The sequence below is a fragment of the Crotalus tigris genome, unplaced genomic scaffold, assembly GCF_016545835.1.
Source record: "Crotalus tigris isolate CLP2741 ecotype Arizona unplaced genomic scaffold, ASM1654583v1 scf7180000024437.13266115, whole genome shotgun sequence".
Taxonomy (NCBI): Eukaryota; Metazoa; Chordata; class Lepidosauria; order Squamata; family Viperidae; genus Crotalus; species Crotalus tigris.
The window spans coordinates 5,892,103-5,917,767 of NW_024100606.1; the positions used below are offsets into that span (position 1 = coordinate 5,892,103).

A 25,665-nucleotide genomic window follows, 5' to 3' on the forward strand; every position below is an offset into this window, starting at 1 on the left:
TTAGACTCTATTCAAGAGAGTCTATTCTATTGGCTTTCAAAAGCCAATAGAATAAAAGGGAGTAGCATAGCTAAGGAAAAAGAGAAAAAAATGGCAGACTGTGTTGTTTGGTGACCCCCATGAAATGGTCGTTAGACCCCCCCAAATGGGGTCACGACCCACAGGTTGAGAACCGCTACTAATAGTTGCAGATTAACTGCACATTCCCACCGCTGTCCAGACAAAATAACTTCCTAAGCATCCTAACATCACGATCACCCTCCCTCCCTTTCCTTCCCTCTCCCTCCCACTCCCAACTCTTCAACTCCTAACCCGGAGTTAAAGGAATTGGCTCAGGGATTGTTCTCCGCCCTTTTCGCCCTTACTCTCTCAAGGGGTGGGTCTTGATAGCGTCGCCCATGACAACTTCTGAAGAATTGCTTCCTCGCCTGGATCGTTATCCCTTCGGGTCAGTCCAAGAGGGATAAAAGCCAGGCGGCTGGATGGAGCAGTTCAGAGTGCGCTACAGCCCGCTGTGCCAGCATGCGCTGCCTAGTTTTCCGCACGACCGTCCTACTTGTTCTCTTCCTGCTGCTCGCCGGGAGCGCCTTGCAGACCCAGGGTAAGCTGATTTCTGACCCCAGGCAGGGAGCTCAGGGAAATAGGCGAACGGGCGGCTTGTCTTCCATCGTGGGCTGTCGGACAGCTCAGCACATCTTCCCTATGCGCTGGTAGTAATGCTGCCCTTCGGCCAAGCGGGGTTTCTGAGGGGTAAGAAATCGTACAACTGTTATTTTGGAATTTTTTCCCACCGTCGCGGGAGGTTGCTGGACAGCGTGGGGGTGACGCGATCACAGCCTCCTCACATTTCGCAGGGCCACTAATTTATTTACTTTGTCGAGCTTCCTGCCGATTTTCCTGCAACTCTACTTACTTGCTTAGAGGTACGACGTCGCCTCGTAGTCTTATCGCAGAGAACTTTGAAGAATGCAGAATACAGTTTCCCGGCCGCGCACGCACAGAAACAAACTCTTGTACGGGCACCCGACCTCTAGGGAACGTTTTGTGCTTCGAAAGTGATTGTGCACTGCAGTCGTCCGACTTCAGGTGTTTTCTTCTTTCCTTTAGTGGAGATGGGAAGACAAAGTGACGGTACCTGGGTAGTGCAATTCGAAGTTATGTGAACATAACATGCTTCTGAGGCAGAATGGTCATCCTCTTGGTTTGCTGTTTAACGATGACACCCAAAAACCAAAATACTTCATGAATCTCTTCTTGAAAATTCATCATTTCTATGAAATACATATGCTTTCTTCTAGTGCTTTTGCAGAACCAGGGATCTTATTGGCATTCACCTACAGAACTTTGTTGTTGTTAGTTACGAAGTCCTGTCTGACCCATAGCGACCCCATGGACAATGTCCCTCCAGGCTGTCCTGTTCTCTACAGAACTTAGGACTTAATAAATATTTAAACACATTGAGAAAGTGCACAGTGGTTTCAAACTATAGGTGCAAAATATAAGCTTGAATGAAAATAGCAAATATATTTATTGACCTAAAAATTGGTATAATTTTTTCCACTGTAAAGATCCCAAGCAATACCATGGATAACAATTATAAAAAGTACTACCAGGTAAAAATAGCCTATTTCGCTGGCTGAGATTGTCCAATAGTGAAATAAGGCAAATTCTAGTTTCTATAATGGCAAAATAACTTACCAAAAAGTTTGACAACTCTTTTATTAGTAAAAAGCTATCATGCTATAATAATTTGAAGGTCTAGTTATACCATCAATACAACAATAGTTTATAATTTAATTCATTAATAAATTATGTTCAAAATTAAATAACCATAATTATTTTTAGATTAGAATTTAAAATTAAAGGTTCTATTTATTTCTCTTTCTACAAAATAATTTAAAGAACATAAAATATTTTAGCACTCTTGCCAAATATTTTTCTTCCATGAATACTGAACTTTTAATTATTCTTCTGTTAATCAAATTAAAATCCACATTCATATTTTAAAATCCAGGTATTTCTATCATTTGTCCACTATTGTTCAGCCTTTTGTGCCTATGGTAAATGACTCTGACGGCACCTTTTATTATTTATTCTCATATTTAACTTTTGTATATTAAGTATATTTTCATATTTTCTTAAAAAAACTTTCTTCACCAAGTAGCTGTGATTTTTTTTGTAGCAGTTTAAAAAAACCACCCCTGCTATACTAGCTAAGTTAAGACAGTTTGTAGTACAATCTACTATAGCCTTAGTCAAAGGCATTGTACAGCCCAAACCCCATGAAAATAGTTAATTCTTCATATCCAAATATTACTATTTTCAGAAAAAATGGAGCCTCTCAGGTATGATTTTAAAAAGCTGCTCTGGTTCTTACTTATAAAACCAGTACAGCACTGTCATACCTTCTGACAAGGGTTAAGGTAGCCAGGTTAGCTGGAAATATTGGAACAGAAAAGGTGCAGAAGATGAGAAAAATGGGGAGACAATTTCCCACATTTTGTTATCAGTTCAGGCATAGTGTTTAGGTTATGCTTAGGTTATTCTCAGGTGTATGTAAGGGTACTGTATCAAAGGGAAAATATAACACAGGTAATAACTGCATAAGTCAGAATTTAAAAATAGTCTGAACATTTGTATTTATAAAATGTGAAATAAGAAAATAGAGTGAACTATATGATAAATAAATATTGTAGTTGGAGTTTGGATTCTGATTGTGTTAACATTGAGAATAACCACAAAACCCTTTCAGTATAAAGTAATATTGTAAAAAAGTTTATTTTCTGTTTTTTTCAATGTTTATTTGTTAAGACCAGGTTTCTATAATGATAATGAAAAAATTAAGAGGAATAGGGAAGACTAAAAAAGGAGATTATATAATGAAGGTATAAATACAAGATGTTAAGATTATATGTATTCAGTTAAAAAATGAAATATCTACCATATGGTTGAAAACCTTGGTTCTAAGACCAAGTGCTTACAATAATTTAAAATCTTTTGCTCGTTTGTGTGGAATTCATTTATGAGTTTAGATTTGGAGTTGTTTATTTTTCAGTCAAAGCATTTATTCTTGGGAGAACATTTGGAGTAAATATTCAATATAGGTCCCCTGACTATACTTGCTGTAAAGTATAGTCAGGGAACAGATGTCACTAATATCTGCATAAACATGAGTAGGATTGCATTGTCAGTCTCTGGTTGTTTCTCCACCACAGCAAGAGAATTGCGCTGTAAGTGTCTGAAGGTCTTTTCCTATGGAATTTTACCTGGGCCCATTGCTTCTGTGGATTTCATACCTGAAGGACCGCACTGTGTCAGGCCTGAAGTCATGTAAGTATCCAGAGCTAGCCTGCTGCATTTTTGTTACTATATGCCAGGCAAGAGCTGTTCAATCTCACTCAGAAATTAATGTTATTCTTCCCACTGTCATAGACTCACCAGGAAAGATGGGAAGCAATTCTGCATGAATACAACAATGCCATGGGTTCAGAGGATTATCCAAAGATTTACAAAGGTATTTATAAAGATTGTTTAGTAGACTTGTAGGCAGAAACCGCATTCTAGTAAACCTTGGCTGTAATCCAGCAACATTAATTGTTTACTGAAGGTAATGAGATTTTTAAGCAACCTGAATAAAGGATTGCTTTTTCTTAATAGAAATCTGAATTCTTATTTTGTTCAAATTCTGTTGCAATATATTTTATACATATGTGTGAGTATGCACACCCACCCACAAATACAAAACTAGATGATTTTAATAATGCCGTCAACAATTGAAATATAAATGCAGTGTATTCAGCAAGAAAATGCATTTTATATCTAACAAAAGAGATCCTATAAATACAAGATATGTTGGTGCTCCTAAAAACCTCATTGCAAAAAGGAATTAGGGTAAGGTGGTCTGCTGCAGATGGAAATAGTAAATCTATTGCTGAGATTACTAGGTACATGGTCAAGAAAGTATGTGGCTGAGATAGCTTTGCCTTTTTCTGCTTCTCATGTTTTCATTTATTTCTGGTCTTTTGCAGAGAAATAGTAACCTGTGATGTAAACACTATTATTTGGATATGTAGCTGCAACAATAAACACTGCAATTATGAGGAGAAAGAGAGAAGAAAGAGAGAAAAAATTGGCAAAGACAACCCAAAGACTTAATTATTTCTTTAGCAATTCCCACTTTCTTGTATTTTATTTTTTTATTCAAACATATGTTAATGTATTTATTACTACCTCTCTATATCAGCATTTCTCAACCTTGGCCATGTTAAGATGTGTGGATTTCAACTCTCAGAATTTCCATACATTTAAATTCCAATGCCATGCTCTAACAATCATCTAATTCTTCAAATCAGACAGATATACTCAATGCAAACTATATGAGATACAGGTAGACCTCAATTTATGGTTATTTGTTTACTGATTGTTCAAAATTAAAACACTGAAAAAAGTAACTTACAACTGATCCTCACACCTATGACCATTGCACCATTCCCTATGGCCATGTGATCTGAATGTAAGCACTTGGCAAGTGGCATTTATTTACGATAGCTGCAGCATCCTGGGGTCATGCAATCACCATTTGCGATCTTTCCAGCTAATTTCCCAGGAGCAAAGATGATAAGAAAAGCTGTATTCACTTAATGACCACATGATTCACTAAACAAATATAGTGATTTGTTCAGTCACAGCAAAAAAGATTATAATTTTGGGCACTTACTCACTTAACAATTGCCTTGCTTAGCAACAGAAATTCTGGTCCCCACTTATGGTCTTAAGTTGAGGACTACCTCTACATTGAAGTTAATGGACGCTGATTGCCTTCTTGAATGTAATAATAGGTTGTGAGCCATAGTGGAATTTATAAACAAGTGCACATACCAAAAAGCGTAAGCAGGAAGTTATCTGTACCCTATGCTTTCCCTGTCAGCCTTTGTGGGCTTGTTCATTTCAAAGAAGCTTACTGAAGAACTAAAAGTTAAATACAACAGTCATGTAAAAGCATTCTACATTTTGACTAATACTTATTTCTATCATAACTGGGTATGTTTTTTGAGAATTCTATGACTATATCTTTGATGAATGTTTTGGAAAGTGTTTCAATATGACAAAATATGTGGAACTGTTAAGTAATGTTTTAAAACCACTTAGTAGTTTTTTAGAACCACTGCTCATCTCGTATTGCCAAATTATTTTGAGGCTTGGTGGATTTGTTGTTTCTGGAATACAAAAAATATAGCCACAATGAAGGCACGTATTAAAATTAAATATTTAAAAGTATGTAATTTGAGGCTGATTTATATTTATCTCTTTGATGCATGAAATTTATTTCTAGTAATTTATCAATGCTCAATAGTCCAGTTTAGAAATATTAATCAATTATCTACATGTTATTCTTTTTTATGTTGCCTCTTGGACCAAATGAATCATCAAGATAATATGTGACACATTATTATTATTATATATAATACAAATTTAATGGAATTGTAACAAGCTGCAGTTAACGTAAAATAATTGAATATCATTGTTTATTTATATCTATTACTGTTTCCCTATTATTGTAAGGGCAGCTATTGTATATTGAGCCTTCTCCCAGAAGATTCTACTAGAAAAGATCACTGAAAGAGATATTTCATTCTCACCTTCAGAAAGAGAAAAAAGGGCCCACTAAATTATAAACATCTATACTAGGCAAACAGATTATCAAGCAATACGTTTGTGAGCACTTAAACAAGCATGCTTTAATTAACAGGAGTCAACATGTCTTCATGAAGAAATCATGCCAGTCTAATCTTATCAATTTTATAAACTGATTAGCTTAGTACAGGGGTGTCAAACTGCCAACCCATGGGCTGGATGCATCATAGTGAGACCGCGCCCACCTCATTGCCGGCAATGGCAAAAAAGTCACGATACATCACGACACGTCATGTGATGTTGCAAATTTGACACCCCTGGCTTAGTAGATCAAGGATATGCTGTACACTCAGTGAAGTCTTTGACAGAGTGTCTCATGGTGTTCTCCTTCATAAAATGGTAAAATATTGGTCAGAAGTTACTCCTATTAGATTCAGTTAGTTGAATGACTGCATCCAAAGAGTCCTCATCAATCACTCAACTTGTTTGTTTGCAGATAACACCAAATTTGGAGGAGTTCAAAAACATTTAAGCAATTTAAACACTATATTAGACTGAAAAGAATGATATAATGTAAAATAATGTAATGTAGAATAATGTAAAGTTCCTAAATGGGTAGGAAATATGTAAACACATGTATATATTTGGGGAGACTTAGCTTGGCAGTAATAGATCTAAAAGGGGTACCATAAGTTAAACTTAAATCAACAATGCAATGAGGATGTAAAAAGGGCAAGTACTATCTTATGGTGCATTGACAGAAACATTGAATCAATGGTAAATAATTGTTTCATTCCAATTGTTTTACTATACAATGTTCTGCCCCATCTGTATGGCATGATAGTTCCAACAAACTGGAACAAATTCAAAGAAAGACAGAATGGCTTCCAGGCTCTTCATGATAATGAAGAATCCACAGGTCATATCTCATGAGAGTGCCTGGGTATGTTTTGCTGAAGGGTTCTCATAAAGAAGAGGGTTGGGGACTTGTTTTCTATTGTCCTAGAAGGTGAGATCAGAATCAACGAATTAAAATTATTCATGTGGGGGGATCAGGCTAAATAACCAGAATAGCTTTCTGACTACTGCATGAACTTGTGAGTTGTGACCTTCCTGAGAGGTTTTCAGAAGAGAAACTGTGTGATTATCTGCAGGAGATTCTCTAGTGGATTCTGCTCTGCACAAGAGATTGGGCCAGATGAGATTTAATGTCCAATTCTATGATTCAAAATGTGACTTGGATCATGCTACCATGATCTAAATTTATTTATTTATTTAGATAAATAAATAATTCAATAATCATATACATCAAGCTGGAAGGAAATATAGCATCAAGATTACATTTTAGAAATGACTTATTCGAATTGGAGTGTGTCCAAAAAAGAGTAATCAAGAGGATAAGGAACTGGGAAGAAAAAATGTATGAAGAACAGCTGGAGTCAATGTATGAAGAATAGCTGCATTTACTGTGATAAGAGGAGACATCCAGGAGACATGATAAATGTCTTCAAATATCTGAAGGACTAACATGAGGAAGGTGGGGCAGAATTTCAGAGTTGTTGCAGAAGACAGGCATTTCCTAATAGTAATAGTGGAATAGTCTGCTTCATTAGACATGTTTGAGCAGATTGAGAGGCTAGATGGCATCTGTTAGGGATGCTGTAGCAGTGGATTTCTGTGCTGGGCAGGAGGCTGGACCTGATGATCTCCAGTATCTATTCCAATTTTAAATTCTGTTTCTATTATTCCTTTAACATCTCATAGCACATCCTTCCTTATACATGAAGAAAGAACATTCAGTTGTGGAAGCAAAAATGTCACCCACAATTGGAAGTGGTTAATTTGCAGATAAGTTTATTGTTTCAAATGAGAACACAGAATAACAGAGTTGGAAGGGACCTTGGAGGACTTCTAGTCCAGAGGCCACCAACCTTTCTTGGTTCGCGGACCGAGCATGTGTGTGATGCAAATGGGGCAAGGCTAGTGCTTGTGTGATACTCGTTAGCCCTGCCCCATTCTTGTGCTTAGTGTCCCATTTTTGTGCCCTGAGGTGCAGCGTTGGCCCATTTTTGCACACTGAGGTGCGGTGGCATCCCATTTTTGCGCCCCAAGGCATTGCAGTAGTCCATTTTTGTGCAGCATGATGGTACAGCGTTCTGTTTTCACACTCCATAGTAGTGGCACTAGTGTGAGTGAGGGTATGTGCATGCACACGTATGTGCACTGGCCAGCCTGTCCTGCGGCCCAGTGGCCAGCAGCCCACGGTCCTCTACCGGGCCACAACCCACAGGTTGGGGACTCCTGTTCTAGTCCAACTGTCTGCTCAAGCAGGAGAAAAATAGCTGTCCAATCTTAAAAACTTCCAGTGATGGATTTAACAACAACAACAACAACAACAACAACAACAACAACAACAACAACAACATAATAATAATAATAATAATAATAATAATAATAATAATAATAATAATAATAACTGACTACAAGCAGCGGCATGATAAAGTAGCAACAATGGTGCATTGGGAGATCTGCAAAAAATATCATTTGCCTATAAGCAAGAACTGGTGGGATCATAAAATAGAGAAAGTCATGGAAAATGATAAAATTAAACTGCTCTGGGACTTCAGAATTCAAACAGACAAGCACCTGCAACATAACACCCCAGACTTAACAATTGTCGATAAGAAAGACAAAAAAGTCTGGATAGTGGACGTGGCAGTGCCTGGAGACAGCAGAATAGACGAGAAAGAACTGGAGAAGATAACAAAATACAAAGACCTACAAATAGAAATAGAAAGACTGTGGCAAAAGCAAGCAAGGGTAGTACCAATAGTCATAGGCTCCTTGGGTGCAATCCCAAAACAACTGGAGCACCACTTGAACACCATTGGCATTGACAAATTCGCTATTAGTCAATTGCAAAAGGCAGCCTTACTAGGAACTGCTTCCATCCTTCGACGATATCTGTAATACCATCAAACATCCACATCTGCCTATCCCAGGTCCTGGGTAAGGACTCTATAGGTAGACAAAATGCCAAATCCAATCTGAACATCTGGCTGACTGGGCGATGATCCATAATAATAATAATAATAGAGTTGGATGGGACCTTGGAGGTCTTCTAGTTCAACCCCTTGCTCAGTCAGGAAACCCTATACCATTTCAGACAAATAGTTGTCCAGTTTCTTAAAAATTTCCAATGTTGGAGTATTCACAACTTCTGGAGACAGGCTGTTCCACTGATTAATTGTTCTAACTGTCAGGAAATTTCTCCTTAGTTCTAGATTGCTTCTCTCCCTGAATAGTTTCTATCCATTGCTTCTTGTCCTGCCTTCAGGTGCTTTGGAGAATAGCTTGACTCCCTCTTCTTTGTGGCAGCCTCCGAGATATTGGAATACTGCTCTCATGTCACCCCTCATCCTTCTCTTCATTAGAGCTTCTTCTTCTTCTTCTTCTTGTGCCATATCCGTTATCGGACGTTGTCAATCATGTTGGCAATCCTGTTTTTATCAGCAGCCACATGAAAAAGTGCTGCTGAGTTTTGTCCAAATCAGTCCCTTAGATTTTGAAGTCATGATGTTCTTCTTCTGCCTGGACCTCGTTTGCCTTCAATCTTTCCCTGGAGGATTAAATGGAGTATGCTGTATTTTTCTGGGTGTCGCATCTTATGTCTGAAATATTCTAACTTTCAGTTTTTAATTGTTTTGATGATTTCCCTTGGCTTTCCCTTGGCTTTTCATTAGACTAGACCAGGGGTAGGCAACCTTGGCTCTTTTATGACTCGTGGACTTCAACTCCCAGAATTCCTGAGCCAGCCATGCTGAGGGGAAAGGGAGAGGTTTCCAAGCTGAGCCATGCCGACTCAGGGATTCTGGGAGTTGAAGTCCACGAATCATAAAAGAGCCAAGATTGCCTACCCCTGGACTAGACATTCCCAATTCCAGCAACCATTCCTTATATGTTTTAGCCTCCAGTCCCCTGGTCACCTTTGTTGCTCTTTTCTGCAGTCTTTCTAGAGTCTCAATGTCTTTTTTTACATTTCATGGTGACCAAAACTCCATTCAATATTCCAAGCATTATACTTTGATAAGTATACTTCACTTGATCTTGAGTCTATCCTTTTGTTAATGTAGCCTAGGACTGCATTGGCTTTTTTGGTGGCTGCAGCACACTGCCGGTTCATATTTAAATGGCTGCCCACTAGGACTCCTACATCCTTTTCATAATTATGCTGTTGAGCCAAGCACCACCTAATCTATACCTGTGCATTTGGTTTTTCTTGCCTAAGTGTAAAATCTGATTTTTCTCACCATTTAATTTCATTTTGTTGTATAGGGCCCAGTGTTCAAGTCTGTCAGGATTCTTCTGGATCTTGAGCCTGCCTTCTGGAGTATAGGCCATTCCTTTGTGTTGTCTGCAAATTTGATCAGTTCTCCTTCTATCCTCTCATCTAAATTGTTTATGAACAGTCTGGACCTGAGACAGAACCCTGAGGTACTCCACTGCATAGTCCCCTCCATATAGATGTAGTTCCATTATGGATTACATGCTGAGTGAGGTTGATCAGCCAGGTATTGGGGCTAGTGGTGATGCTATGTATCCCACATTTTTTCTATCTTACCAAGAAGTAGACTGTGGTTTACTTTGTCAAAGGTCTTACTGAAGTCCAAATAAATTATGTACATAGCATTTCTTTAGTCCACTAATTTAATCACTTTTTCAAAAATGCACTTATCTATTTTTGACAAACCTATGTTGGCTTTTGGTTTTAACTACTGTATGCTTGCCTCTAGGTTTCGCAAATTGGTTGCTTATCTTTTCCTTTCTAGCTATTGTTGTCAGGCTGATTGGATGTAGTTTTCTGGATCCATTTCTTCCCTTTTCTGAAGATGGGAAACACATCAGCTCTTTTTCTAGATTTTTGTAGAGAATTAGGTTTCAGACAGCATAATGCAAAAAGAAGAGAAGAGAAAAAAATAGAATAGGTTACAGTCTAGGATATAGGAAGAGAAAGAAAGGTTAGAGAGTGTGAAGTTCAAAAAGACCAGTGGTGGTGCAGAGGAAGGAAGGAAGGAAGGAAGGGAGGGAGGGAGGGAGGGAGGGAGAAGATAAACATGGAATTAAAAGCTTAAAAAATAAGACACTTAAATTAGTAAATCATAAAATATTAGGTATACACCCCTTTTTCATTGCACCTTTTCCCTGTTTCTGCTAACCACATTGTCCTCCACTGCATTCCAATGTGGGAATTTCCCACAGTGCCATTTTTTATAAAGCAACATAATCACATCCTAGTCATCCAAAGTTAAGGAAAGAAAACAAGGCATTTCACTAAACCTTTTCAATGTACTCCTAGTGAATATGTAATACTTGATTGTTTTGCACTCCTCATAAAAAGGAAGGGAGGACAGACTTCTTGGCCTTTGTTGCAACCTAAGACATATGTGGGACTTTTGATAATGAATTAAAATTATTTCCATTTTCATGTTTGGGCTGCAGTGTTACTACTATATTTTACTGTAAAATATTTAGATAATTTTCTCTCGGAACATCCTCAAATCCTCAGTAAGCAAGCAATAGATTTCACCAGCTGAATTACTTGACTGGCATAGATCAGTGCACAAAATATGGATCACAAATTCTATTTAAGTTTATTACATCTGTAACTATTTTCTATATTGCTTTATTTTCTCCAATTTGCAATTTTGAATAAATTAACATTCCTTTACACTTAATAAAATAATAGCCTTTCATATTTAGATTATTAAAGTTTTCACATTACTGTTTGAGCAATAGCACAAGAGACAGTGCAGCAGGGGTTTTGTTTACCAGTGTTATGGGCTCCTGGCCACTTTTCTTTCTGACCAGAGACAAGCTCACCTGACCAATAACCAGCCAAGACACAGTGAAGGCCTTTTGTTTTGTTTATTGCAATAAGCAGGGAGAGAAGCTATCAAAACTTGGTTCTCTCCAAAGTTTCAACACAAAATATTCCCTTCTTTATACAACCCTGTGCCGGCCACCACATAGTACTGAGGCACTATGAGGTTACACTCTTTCCGACTGCCTGCTACATATTTCCTGCTACATACTAAATCACACATCACATGTACATTAAAATTAGGACATAATTTATGCAAGGTATGTCAGTTAATATTAATCAACTAATTGCACATGCTCAGTTGTCTGAGTTCTGAGCCCGTTTTTATGACTTCTTAGAAAACTAGATTCTTTCCTGTTTTGCTAGTTATATCCTCTCACAGCTCCTTTTCCCATTCTGAAGACCCAGATAACAATTTGACTATCTTACATCCTCCCTTTATGCTATCCTTTCCTGGTTCCCATCCATTGTAGTTTCTTTGGTAAGCTTATTTCTCCACTCAGTAAGTTTCCACTGCAGCAAATTCAATTTTAATTTTTTCTTTCAATATTAAATTTTGAAGTCCTTTCCTTTACTTCTATCGCCAGTGAGGCTGGTGGCTATATCCTATTTCCAAGTACACAACCACAAAAGTTATGCAGAAACTCATTCTCTTTGCAATGTGCCCTTGGACTAAAGGACAGAGATGAATCTCTGTGAATAGCTATTAAAATTGGTTCTAGGATTATAAGCATCAGTAGAAGCTGCTATGACATCAAAACTGTTACTACATAGATCACAATGCTATTGTGCAAATGGTGCAAACATACTTCTGTCATGATTCAAGTACATAATTCACATGATTTTCATTATGTCTCACCACATAACTGCATAATTGGAATGGTCACCTACGCTCCTAATAACTGGAATACTTGATGTCAGCGGGAAAAAAATCAAGATGACTGTGACCAAAAAATAATAAATCTAGTAGAAAATGATAGATGATATTTGGGATTATTTTGGAAACAGAGAATCTAATTTATGAAATGATATCTCTAAGATCACACCTGGAATATTGTATCCAGTTTTGGTTGCCACACTATAAAAAAGATGGTGAGACTCTATAAAGAGTGCATAGAAGAGCAATAGAGATGATTAAGGGCTGGAGGCTAAAACATATGAGGAACTGGGCATGACTAGTCTAGTGAACAGAAGGACCAGGGGGCTACTTTTTCTACACTGTTCTGTTAGGTCATCTCAAGTGCTTTTTATTGGACCAGAGCACTTTCCTATAGGCTAAGAATTGGTTATTTTGCTGATGAAAGATTGCTCCTTGATCTGAGCTATGCATTCTAATATTTCTATACTACCCTGTACTGGCACTGCTAAAATAGCATAGTGATTAAGATCTTCACAAAGCATTCCAGAGATACCCACTTTGAAACTCTCTCTCTCTCTCTTTTGTAATAATATTCAAATAATTCTTACTATTTTAACTCATTGTTCTTACTGTCTTGAATTATAAATACTAATTCATATGAACTTTGCAAATATTAAATTGTATAGCTTGCCCTTGTTAACATAGAACCTGGGCCAATGCCCAACAATCTCATATGCCCCCTTTAGAAAGACCTTGGTCAGATCACCTACCTTAAAGATGCTCCCTGCAACATGTGATTATGTGCTTCACCAGTACATCATCTTCTCCACATCATCTTTATCGGATTGTGTTCTACCCATATGTAAATTTCTAAGTTTCTAAGTTAATTAAATTTGGGTGAGCGAATGCTTCCATTGTTGAAAGCCACCCTGGTATTTTCATATAGATTTACACTTTTATCTTTTCCCATACTAAAAAGCATTTCTTACATAATGATTTTGGAAATATCTATGAATTTTGTTTTTCCTGTACCATAAAAAAGCATGCCATCCCAGTTGTAAATCATGTCCTTCTAAATCAGTGGTTCTCAATCTTTTTAATGCCGCGACCCCCAACTGGTCGTAAGTCGAGGACTACTCAACCAATCGTAAGTCGAGGACTACTCAACTGATGCAGCACCGTTTGCAGAATGGGACTTTTGGTGGGCTCAGCAGGGCAGAGATAGCCTGGACAATTCCTATTGGCTTTTGAAAGCCAATAGAATTAGACTCTATTCAAGAGAGTCTATTTTATTGGCTTTCAAAAGCCAATAGAATAAAAGGGAGTAGCACATCTAAGGAAAAGGGGGGGGGGAAATGGTGGACTGCGTTGTCTGGCGATCTCCATGAAATGGTCGTTCAACCCCAAATGGGGTCCCAACCCACAGTTTGAGAACCACTGTTCTAAATATAATAATCGTTTATGTCTGAGAGTAATCCATTCCTTTAACCATGTTAATGCATATGCTTGATAATATAGAGCCCAGTTGGGGGTCCAAAACCTCCATTTTGTTTAGATTCTTGTAACAATTTCAATTTAATTCTGGCTTTTTTCCCTTGCCAGATAAATTTCAAAATCAATGCATTTAACTCATCAATTTTTTTTGTCTCTTATGGGTATTGTTTGGAATAGAAACATTAGTTTTGGTAGAACATTCATCTTTACCATAGCTATTCTTCCTAACATTGATAATTCTAATTTTTTCTATTTTCTAAATCTAGTTTTATTTGTTTTAATAGTTTTATGTAATTATCTTCTTTTATTGTTGTGCATCTTGCTGTTAAGTATATTCCCAAATATTTAACTTTCTTAACTATCTGGAGGTCTATTTTCCCCCATAACTGATTTTTTTGTTTATCTATAAGATTCTTAATTATAACTTTAGTCTTTTCTCTATTTATTTTCAATCCTGCTACTTCTCCAAATTCTTCTAGTTTTTTCAGTAATTTAGGGCTTGTTTCCAATGGTTCTTCTGGTATAAATACCAAATCATCCACAAATGCTTGTAGTTTGTATTTTTCATCTTTTACCTCCATTCCCATAATTTCATGTTCTTGTCTAACATTTCTGTTCAGCACTTCCAAAGTTAATATGAATAGCAGTGGAGATAGTGGACACCCTTGTCTTGTACCTTTTTTAATATTGAAATTCTCTGTAAAATCTCCATTTACAATCACTTTGGCAGTTTGTCTAAAATATATTGTTTTGATTATATTTATAATTTGTTCTCCAAAGTCCATACAATTCAGTTGCCAATTTACATTATCAAATGCTTTCTGTGCATCTAGAAAGATTAATGCCATTTGTTTCCTTGGATGCATTTCATAATATTCCAGTGTGTACAAAATAATCCTTAAATTATTTTTTATTTGTTTCTTTGGTAAAAATCCATTTTGATCTGGATGAATAAATTCAATCAAAAATCTTTTCAATCTCTCTGCTATTATTGAAGCAAAGATTTTGTAATCCACATTTAATAGTGATATTGGTCTGTAGTTCTTTATCTGAGTCAAATCTGAATCTTCTTTTGGAATTAAAGTAATATTAGCTTCTGTCCAGGTATTTGGTAGTTTGGCCTCTGATAATACTTCGTTAGAGACTTCTTTCATTGGTAAGCTTAATGTGTCTTATAGACATTTGTAAAACTCTGCCAGTAGCCCATCTGGTTCTGGAGTCTTGTAATTTTTTTGTCTCTTTATAGCAGTGGTTCTCAACCTGTGGGTCGGGACCCCATTTGGGGTTGAACGACCATTTCACGGGGGTCGCCAAACAATGCAGTCCGCCATTTTTTCCCCTTTTCCTTAGCTGTGCTTTTATTCTATTAGCTTTTGAAAGCCAATAGAATAGACTCTCTTGAATAGAGTCTAATTCTATTGGCTTTTAAAAGCCAATAGGAATTGTCCAGGCTGTCTCTGCCCTGCTGAGCCCGCCAAAAGTCCCATTCTTCAAACGGTGCTGCAAGTTGTCTGCAGTGAAGGTGAGCTGTCTGGAAGTTTCCACCCCTCCCTGCTGAGCAACTACTAAAATTGTAAGTAAAAGAGGGCCAGGGGTGAGAGGTGGGAGGCCAGCGGGCGCAGGGAGGGTTGCTGGCACGCGTGGGGCCCGGCAGGTGCCTTACCTCCCTTGGGCCGGGCCAGCTGGTGGCCCAGCTGGTGGTCGGCCTGCGCCATCTCTGCCTCTTGCCAGCTATGCCTCCGCCGGCGCAGGGGGTGGCACCACGCATGCGCGGCGCTCCCAGGCAGGGAAAGTCCTCGACTTATGACCGGTTGGGTAGTCCTCGACTTACAACCAGTTGGGTAGTCCTCGACTTACGACCGGTTGGGGTCGCGGCATTAAAAAGGTTGAGAACCACTGCTTTATAGCCTCCATCAATTCCATCATTGTTATTTTTTCATTTAACATATTTTTAAATTTTTCAGGTATTTTTGGTAACTTGGCTTTTTCCATATATTGAATTATTTTTTCTTTAGCAATTTCTTTTATATCATATAATTTTTCATAAATTTCTTTAACTTTTTTATTATTTCATTTTGAAATTGTAAATATCCTTTCCCGTCTTGTAGTTTATTTATCAGTTTCTTCTCCTTTTTTTTTCAGTTTGTAGGCTAGCCATCTGCCTAGTTTGTTAGCATTTTCAAAAAGTTTTGTTTTGCCTTTTTAATTTGTTGAGCCATTTCTTCAGCTTCTATTAAGTTTAATTTATGTTTTATTATCTCCATTTGCTTTTTAAGAGTTTTCTTTTGTGGATCTATTTGTAATTCTATTTCCATTTTTTAAAATTCTTCCTTTAACTTGGTTTGTTGTTGTTTTTTTCCTTATTTTTTTGCCATATAATTTATAGCTAAGCCTGTGAAATATGCTTTGGCCATATCCCACACATTTTGAAGTGATGACTCTTCTTGCTTGTTTTCTATAAAAAAGAATTCCATTTCCTTTGCTGCTGATTGTATAAATTCTTTCTTTTTTAGTAAAGCTTGATTCAGTGATCATCTTAGTTTTTTCTTTATTCCTATCCAATGCATCCTTATTGGATTGTAGTCTGCCCATATATTGGTTTCTATCTCAATCTCATTTATATTCATTCTTATTCTGAGGACATTCATATCATGTCAATTCTGGACCATGATTTGTGTTTATTCGAATAAAATTTATACTGAGATTTTTTTTGGGGGGGGGTTCTCTCCACATATCCTATATACAGATTTCTTCTGCCATTTTGAAAAAAGCCTGAGGTAGTGTATTTCTTCCTTTTCCCCCCTATTTTGCTGCTTTTATAATCTAGCTTTCCATCTACAATTGCATTAAAATCTCTTACTAAGAAAATATTCTGATATTTTGTTTCCACTATTTTCTTATGTAGTTTTTGGTAAAATTCTTCTTGTTTGTTATTTGGTGCATATATTGCGACCATCAGTGTCTGTTTTTGATTTATCCTTGTTTCTACCATTAATATTCTTCCTTCTTCATCTGAGTAGACTTGTTTAGAATCCAGTGTCTCTTTAATATATAACGCTACTCTTCTTTTCTTTTGTTGTGCTAATGAGAAGTAGAGTTTTCCAATTTTGGGGCATTCCAAAAGTTTATAATGTTGTCTTTTTATACACATTTCTTGGAGACAAACTATATCCATTTTTAGTTTTTGTACTCATGTAAAAAAAATCCTTTTTTGGGGGGGGAGTTCAATCCATTTATATTCATTGAAAAAGATCTAATTTTCCTTCTCCATTTTCTTTACTTATATTTATTCTCTTATATTTATTTTTTATTCTCCTAGATGTTCTTGCCTGTCTGTTCTCTTACTTCCGCCCCTTCTTCTTGATCTATCTTTTCTATTTCTTTTTCCTCTCTTCGTACTGCCACCTCTTCTAGTGCTACCTCTTCCTGTTTTCTACATCCCTGTTTGAAATTCTGGACTTTTTTCTTCAAGGAAAGCTCTGTGTCTTTCATAGAATTCCATTGCTTTGAAAATGGAATCCAATCTGTATCTCTTAATGTCCTAATTGATTAGAATCCCCTCTGGAACCAGCCATCTAAAGTTCACTCCTTTTTCAATTAGTTTTTTAGTCAAAAAATGATATTCTTTTCATGAGTCTCTTATCCTTCTAGGAATCTGTTTCAAGACTACAATTTCCTTTTCTTTATACCACAATGGGTCATCTCTCACTTGCCTCAATATTTCGTCTCTTAATGATTTTTTCACAAATCTAACATGTACCTCTCTGGGAAGTTTGGTTCTCCTCGCTTAACTTGAATTGACTCTAAATGCTTGGTCTAGTTCTCCTTCCATTTCCTTTTTCCCAACTTCCAATGTTTCTGCTAGCAGCTCTATTATCAGATCTGGGAGATCTTCTTTGTCTTCCATTATATTCTGAAATCTCAGAAAATAGGATGCCTTTTCCATTTCTAATACTGCCACTGAAACCTCCAGATCTTTATTAGCCTGCATCATTTTTTTTGTTTTCTTCTTTTATTTCTTCCATCTTTTGATCAATTTCCTCTGATTTATCTTCTATTTTCTGAATTCTTTGTTCATTCTTTGTGGTCATTTGCTAAAAATTTTCTAATTATGAGGTTAAATTATGAATTTATTCATTTATTTTATCCAAATTGCCTTTTGTCTCATCATAATTTTTCCTTGTATCTTCTTTATGTGAGGCTATTGCCTCTTGGATTAGTTGTAGTGTGGACTGCATTTCCTTTTGGAAATTATTGGCTTTTTCTTGCTGAAACATTGATTCAATTTATCTCTGGTGAACAGGACTCAGGGCACTGAAAGAGGATTCTGATTGGTTTCTTGCCAATTTTAGTCAAGCATTTTTTGTTCACACACTCCAAATCTTCTATCAAATCTATTAAATCCCCTAAATACCAGCCTTCTACAAAACAAGCAATCTTATAGTCAATATCACAATATAATATTTAAATTTAAATTTGAAATCATCCCAAATAGTTCTTATAGTCTTTTTCTGTAGACTTTATAAGCCAATAGTTCAACTTGTAGGTCCACCAGCAAAAATGAGAGAAAGAAAAAAAAAGAAAAAAATTGTAATCCACCTATGTCTTTCAACACCAAGTCCAAGAGGAAGGATGCCAAGTCTTCCACAACTTTTCTATCCAAAAAGCCAAGAGTTGCCAATCAGCCAGTCTTTACAATCCAAAGTGTACAGCTGCCCCAGTCAGTAAACCATAGGTCCTCCCCAAGAGAAGATATCCAAAAAGCAACTTTCCCTCTGTCTTTAAATAGTTCTTAGCGCTGAGAATAAATCAATGTTTGTAATCCAAGCAGGCCCAATTCAAAATAGTTTATAGTTTCCATCATGCAGAAAAACAACCCAAAGTTTTTCCCCTTTTTCCAAATGCAGTCTGCAAAAGTGAAACTTTCCCAGAACATCAAACATTGTTATCTATGTCTGGGCTTCAAGCCAAGTTCACTCCAGACATAATAAATTCCAGTGCTGTCCTTCTATTCCACCTCTGACCACTAGATGTCATTAGATGTCCTTTCACAAACTTCACTCCAATATTTTTTTTTTAAAAAAAAGGAACAAAAAAACCCTCAAGAGTTCTCTCCAGTCCCAGATTTATCACAGCTATATCTCTCTGTTATTTCCAAATTAATATTAAGGTCTTCTCTATTTTTCTCCCAAAGGAAGTTAGATCGCCACTTTCTTTCTCTTAGGGAATGGGGCGGATACCCCTTTTTCCTCTCATGTGGGAGCTTTTCTTGCTTTGGGGAATTCTTTTTCCAGGGAAAGATTTTAAAATTATAGAGAAAGGATAGTATTCTCACCCAGTTCCAACCACAGTGTTCAGGATTTGCTAGCTAGTGCTTTCTTCATTTATCAGTAGCTTTGGAGTGGCCACTTAAATGCAGCCAGTCTTTCCCCTGCCAGTTTGGAGGGCTTCCTTGGATCAAGAGGATCAACCACCATCGACAAGGGTCCCCTCTTTCTTTGTCATCTCTCTGGGGTCACTTTACACCCTTTTGGGGTCCCTAGCAGGGCAAAATCATCATGGTAAGCAGAGCCTTGCTTTCCTGCACCCGCAATTTTAAGAGCTTCTTAATGCAACTCTTAAACTGAGTTTTCTGAACAGCTGAAGAACTATTTTATTTATTTAAATATTTAAAATGTGTAAAATTTCCTGAAGGTAATATTCTTGATGTATGCAATAGGTTGAGAATCAGGGTTTCAAAACAAACCTGGACTCTAATCTACCTTGACAAGGATAGTGAGTTACTGAAGACAGATGGGAAAGCTACTACTTCTTTACACAGTTATAGTGATTAACTCTGGTCTTCTCCAATATAGTTGACTCTCTTCTCTATGATGGGTTTTGGGCTGTTAAATTCCAAATAGGCTTTGAGATATTCCTGCAATACCTAGGAATTCTAAAAATGGAGGTGGAAAGGGATCTTTAAGGCTGGAATGCAATAGTGTAGGGTAAAGTGCTTCTGCTTAGGATCCAATCAGCAAGCCATGTCTTTTTAGGACCTAAACACCATTAGGTCCAGTATAATTTGCAAGAAAGGACAAATGCACTTATTATATATTGTCATCCCATTTTATGAGTCAAGAAGGAAGATATTATGGATATTAGGCCAAGGTAGTTTCCTAGCCATCATGTCACAACCTTATCCTCTCTACAGGGTCTAGGAGAACAGACTAAGTATGTTGCTTGCTAATCACTTTATTCCAGAAAAAATATTTTTCTAGAGAAGAAGTAAATAATGACTTCTTCCTTTTGCAGTCTGACCTAATCAGGAAGTATAAACTAAGAACTAAATTTCTTTTCAAACACCTTGTCTCATTATTTTAGTATTTATATTACGCAAAGGCCTAGAAGAAAATTAAGGGAGAAGGAATGAATAACTCCTTTCTAAAGGGGTTGATCTTGGTCTGTTGGTCCTGGGATCTGATACCAGCAAACACACCAGAACCTCAATTAAAGTCTCAATCTATAAAATAAAATAAAACATAAATCAATGCTACAATTTATTTCACCCATCCAAGATTTGTTTCTGCTGGCTGAGGCATTGCTCTTACTAGCTTCCAGCTTGATTTGGAGAAGCAATATAAACAAACAAACAACAAAAAAAAAAACAAATGTTCCAGACAAAAGCAAAATGGAGACTGTCTGCCTCCTTGTAAAAGACAAAGAACAAATATCTGAGAGGAGAAAGTCTAGTGGGTTGAATGGCTCCTCAAAATTTGATTTTCTGGAGGCTTGCTTTTCTCCACCCATTAGCATTTAATTTAACCCTTTCTCTGGCCAAATTTTCTGAAATGGATTTTATCTATCTGGCTTCTGCCAGCAAAGTAGATTGGAACTAATTAATAAGCATGTAAGAATTTAAAAATTTCTGTGAAATACTTTTATTGTGGAAAAGCTAAGAAGCCATTATAAAAAAAAATCCCAAACTAACTATCAGATATAGTCCTGTTGTCCCCAATTCGGGTCTGGTGTTGAGGCTGATGAAGAACACCGGACAAGAGGTGCAGGTTTTTTTTTTTTATTATTGAAACACTCCAAGAAAAGAGATCCTGGCCAAAATGCCAAGGAACTCCAAATCACAGAATTAAGAAAGCTTTATACATTTCCACTAAAGCAGAAGGCAGGAGAAGGTGGGATATTTAAGAAATATCATGTAATAAACATTTCAATAATAATCTAACAATTATTCTGTTGGTTTCTAGCAGTCCTTATTCCTAAACCTTGGCTAATGAATGCTTCAGGAGTTATCTAATATTCTAATACTCATCCTATTTGCTCCAGGCCATCTCTATTCCTAGCTTTTAGCTGAGCTTGCAAGATCCTTAAGTCTTTTGTTACTTTTATCAGCTTTTTGACCACACAGAATTGTTACAAGCTTTACATGTGCATATTCCCTGTGAATAAGCATTCTTTGTTCTCCCCAACTACAGGCTTCCTGGTCTCCTTTCAAGTGTGTACCACAATCTTGCTTTGTTTTTGGCATCCAGCCCATCAGTCCACTTTATAGCAAACTTAAGTTGAAATTCTTGGGCCTCTTTTTCTGTATATGTACCGGTAATTGAGGCAGGGGAATAATCCTCTCCCTTGGGATGGGAGGCCCATTTTCCATCTGTCTTTTTTTTTTTTTCTGGTAACAAATTGTTTTCCTCCCACAATATGAGGCCTAATTCTTACAGTTGCATTTACTACACACACACACACACAATCTGAAATAATGTCTAAATATATAGTATCTCACATTATGGCTTGCTTCTCTATCGCAGCCTCAAAATACTTCCTTTCCTTTTTACTTTTTAACATAACATCCATCCTGAGGGAGAGTTGTATGAAGCCTATGGATCAAAGGTGGGGAACTATGACCCTTTTATGACTTGTGGACTTCAACTCCTAGAATTCCTGAGCCAGCCATGCTGTCTGGAGTTGAAATCCACAAGTCATAGTTCCCACTCCTGCTACGGATTGTGGAGATTATCTTATTGATGTTTTGCTTTATATTATTTTTATTATTAATAATAACATTACATACATTTTACAAATAAATGCATAATGTAATTATTTTATATTTACTATAAACGTTTCATAAATAAACCAATTTATTTAAAAATTTGCTTTTTGGTTTCTTTGTTGCAAAACCATGAATTATCTCCTCAAAATCCATTTCTATTGCCAATTCACATGGATAAGAAAAAATATCAATTCTGTTTCATTAGAAAAACTGCATTTCTTCATGAATGGTGACGTCTTTCAACTTCTATATATACAAAAAGTAATTTTTATATCACTTCATACTTCTGAATAAATTTTCATACTATTTTCCAAAATGCTGACAAACTATTTGCCCAATGGAAGATGTCACAAGGAACACTCTCAGAAATACTGCATTTTCTTATAAAACTTGGTAGCTTCTTCAAGTTCTTAAAAATCCATCATACTGTCTGAGATGAGTGTAAAATTAATAATATTAAATTACTTTTGGACTATTTAGGCTGGCAGCTTTTCTTCACCATCAACTGCTAGATTCACATATTATACTAAGATATTATTTTAATAAATAGTGCTAGCTAATAAGCTTTGATTATCTGTTTTAATTACTCCTTCATTCTCCCTGCATTTTGGGGGGAAATCCAGCCTCTCAGGTTTGTTAATTGTTTTGTTCTTCTTAAGTGCTTTTGGATAAGTATCAGGATTACTTCTGAAAATCAATTTTCTTAAGCCTGTGGATGCATGTACATGGATACTACTTCAGCTACAGAATGATTGGGCTTAGAAGAATTATTAACTGTTAAGATATAGAAGCACCCAATCACAACCCCCTCTACACTGGCTATTGCAAAGAATTCTGGGAGAAGCCACCTAGAATTCCCAAGTAGGGAAAGGTGGAGGTGGGGGATAAAATACAGTGGTCTCTTCATTCCACTACATCGGTATCCTAATAAGCAAGGTGAAAGATTTAGCTGCCAATTTGAGGTCTGTTTTACTTCAAATCAAAGCCCTGCATTCTGAATAATATTACCACATACAGTGAAAGATTTAATGCAATGGTTTATGATATTCTGCATTACTTCACTGGAGAATTTCCACAAATAAAAATAAAAAGGATTACTGACTCCAATCTGCAATGACACAATTAAATATTTTAACCTCCCACCATCCCATGTCCTGTTTAATGCTGAAAAGATGCCATAAAAACAACATATAAGAAGGCATTATTTTATTAGCAGAATCAAGCTGCTAAGATTTTTTCAACTTATTATATATGAGTGCTTCAGGGTGCAATGACAGACATTCCATTGTGAAAACTTATCTTCTTGGAAAGAAACACTTCACCTTAAGTAAAATCTTGGTATAAACCTCAACTTTTATCTTTGGGTTTTACTGGCTTTGCAAACAAAAATATATTTGTATTGGTGAGATGAAATGAAGGTGCAGCAAAGGGAGAATCTATCACAATTCCAAACATTTAAAAAAAAACCTAAAAAATAAAATTGGAATTGGAAATAACAACAATCAGCAAACACTGAACAATCACAATCCATTTTTTTTTAAATTTCAGCTTCATTTCAGCTTCATTTAAAAGGCTATTTATGTAGAAATTGCACAACACAGGAATATCACACAGAAAGAACCAAGGGAGTGATTTCAGATTTCTGGTTGGGAACAGTATCACACTTGTACACATAATTTCCATGCATATGCAGTCCTTGTATCTGAAAGCTAAAATATATTCAGATTTTGCCTTTCCTCTTGACAGTGATGCAAGTTTAGTTTCTTAAGACCCAACATATTAGTACCCTAGTATATCTTGGATGCTGAGGTCGGAACCCAATGAGGGGTTCTGTGGTGAAATCCCATGGAAATTGATGAAAGAATATTGCTTTCTTGCAATAGTTTAGCAAATCAGGAACAAATTCTGACAACGCCTTGTGCTCTAAAATCACAGTTAGGTCTCTTTGTAATAGAAGCATCTATTTTTCTCCTTTATTAGACAATATACTGATTGTTTCAACATAATTTCATATGAATTGCAGCACGTGTGGAGTGAAACATTCTATGGTGCAACCATGGGATTTTACCCTCTAGTCAGATGTTAAGCTCATTTACTGGAAAGGCATGGGCAAATAATAGCAAAAAGTGTTGAAACCAGGGAAGTCAATAAAACATTTTATTTGGAAGCTTTCTGTGTTGAATCACTCCTAAAAGACAATACAAGGATTTGGTGCCACTATGAATAAGTTAAATGAAGGAAACAGAATGTTATATATGTTCTGGATAGACACCACTCAAATTAAATTTATTTGCTGTGATCAGCAAGATATATAGGATTGATAGGAGATATGCATAGGAAGAATGTCTTATGACACTTATACAAGATAACATTCCACAAATTCATTCAGAATCATTAGCTATTAAGCATTTTTTTAAAAAATATTAATAAGACCAAAAGACAAGAAGGTATGGTCCCATCCCTTTCTATGAGATGTGCAGAATAAAAGCACTTTCAATTTTCAGAGTATGTTACTAATATAAGAGGGCATATGGAATAAAACTAATGTTACTGGAAAATGAAAAGATCATTTTTCAATTCTCTTTCTTTTGCCTCAAGATTCCTGAAATATACATACAATAGTGAGAATTCCCACTACTGTCAATTTACCAAGTGGGCAACTTTTAGCAGACTCCCCACTTTCCATTCTTGCCCCATTATTACCATCTATCTAATGATAGATAGATAGATAGATAGATAGATTCTGGATGGATATCACAAAATAAAATTGCCTGCCAATCTTTGACCTAAATATTCTGCATTCAAAATGACATTTATTTAGGAAACAACTGAAGAAACAAAGAAGCATGCAATATTGTTTAGTAACAGATTAGTGACTGGTTCATTTTTTTAGTCATCTCCAGATGACCATGGTAGTTAACAAATATTCATTTATTTTTAACCTATATAAAAATGTTTATTTGGAAATCTATCCTTATTTATCCTTATTTATCTCTTTCCATGTTGTAAGCCTTTTATAACATATTGAAAAGTTCTTAATTCTTTCTCAAAATAGTTTATATTTCATTGCTGCATATAAAAGCTGATGAAGTAAAGAAAATCATACTCTAGATCCATGTACTCTTTAGCATCTTTTGGATTAATATATAAAAATACAAGTTTGGGCTGAACAAAGAAATATTATTCATCTCAGAAACAGTAGCACTGTCTTTTAAAAGAGCAGACTCTAACAATACTTAAGCTTGGAACCAAACCAGAGTTGACTTCATTTTTTGCAGTTACATAAATTTTTCTGTTTGAGCGCAAGAAGAAAATAAAGAAAAGCTTTAGAAAATTCTTAAATTTGGAGAGAAACAGATTTCATTTGCTTATAAATTGCTACATTGAATATAATCCAATTATATATCCTATTTATTCAGTTTTAGTTTATTGTTAGTTAACCCTTGAGAATTAAAACAAATTGATACCTTTCCCAGTTTTTGTGAGTCTTTTACATAAAAATGCACAGGCAACATAAAAGTATTCTTGCATAAGTTTTCTGCAGTTTCAGATGAACAAGCTAAGGAAAGAACAACATTTATGGAGACCTTGTTTGAATGTTACTAAAATATATTAGATAGTGAAAGCTTAGGGACAACCTGCTGTGCATTTTAGATCTAGTTACCATATATTCCAAGTTAGTTTGAATATCTCTTAAGTGCATTCTTTCTTAGGATGAGGCAAAGCAATATAGTGTAGGTGCAGATTTATTAA

General features: G+C 36.2%; 1 protein-coding gene across 1 annotated transcript; it reads left to right on the forward strand.

Moving 5' to 3' along the window:
• The first annotated feature begins 371 nt into the window (after positions 1-371).
• On the forward strand, positions 372-5,277 carry LOC120302781 (interleukin-8-like). The gene is made up of 4 exons (XM_039331708.1): positions 372-601; positions 3,216-3,330; positions 3,433-3,514; positions 4,029-5,277. The coding sequence occupies exons 1-4, from the start codon at positions 523-525 to the stop codon at positions 4,044-4,046; spliced, it is 294 nt and encodes a 97-aa protein (XP_039187642.1). The 5' UTR covers positions 372-522; the 3' UTR covers positions 4,047-5,277.
• Positions 5,278-25,665: the final 20,388 nt, after the last annotated feature.

Excerpts from the sequence above, each read along its gene's own strand:
- LOC120302781 (XM_039331708.1), top strand. The coding sequence starts at position 523 with ATGCGCTGCCTAGTTTTCCGCACGACCGTCCTACTTGTTCTCTTCCTG. Across the intron at positions 602-3,215 it reads GAGCGCCTTGCAGACCCAGG|CAAGAGAATTGCGCTGTAAG; the intron begins GTAAGCTGATTT and ends TCTCCACCACAG. Across the intron at positions 3,331-3,432 it reads TGTGTCAGGCCTGAAGTCAT|ACTCACCAGGAAAGATGGGA; the intron begins GTAAGTATCCAG and ends CCACTGTCATAG.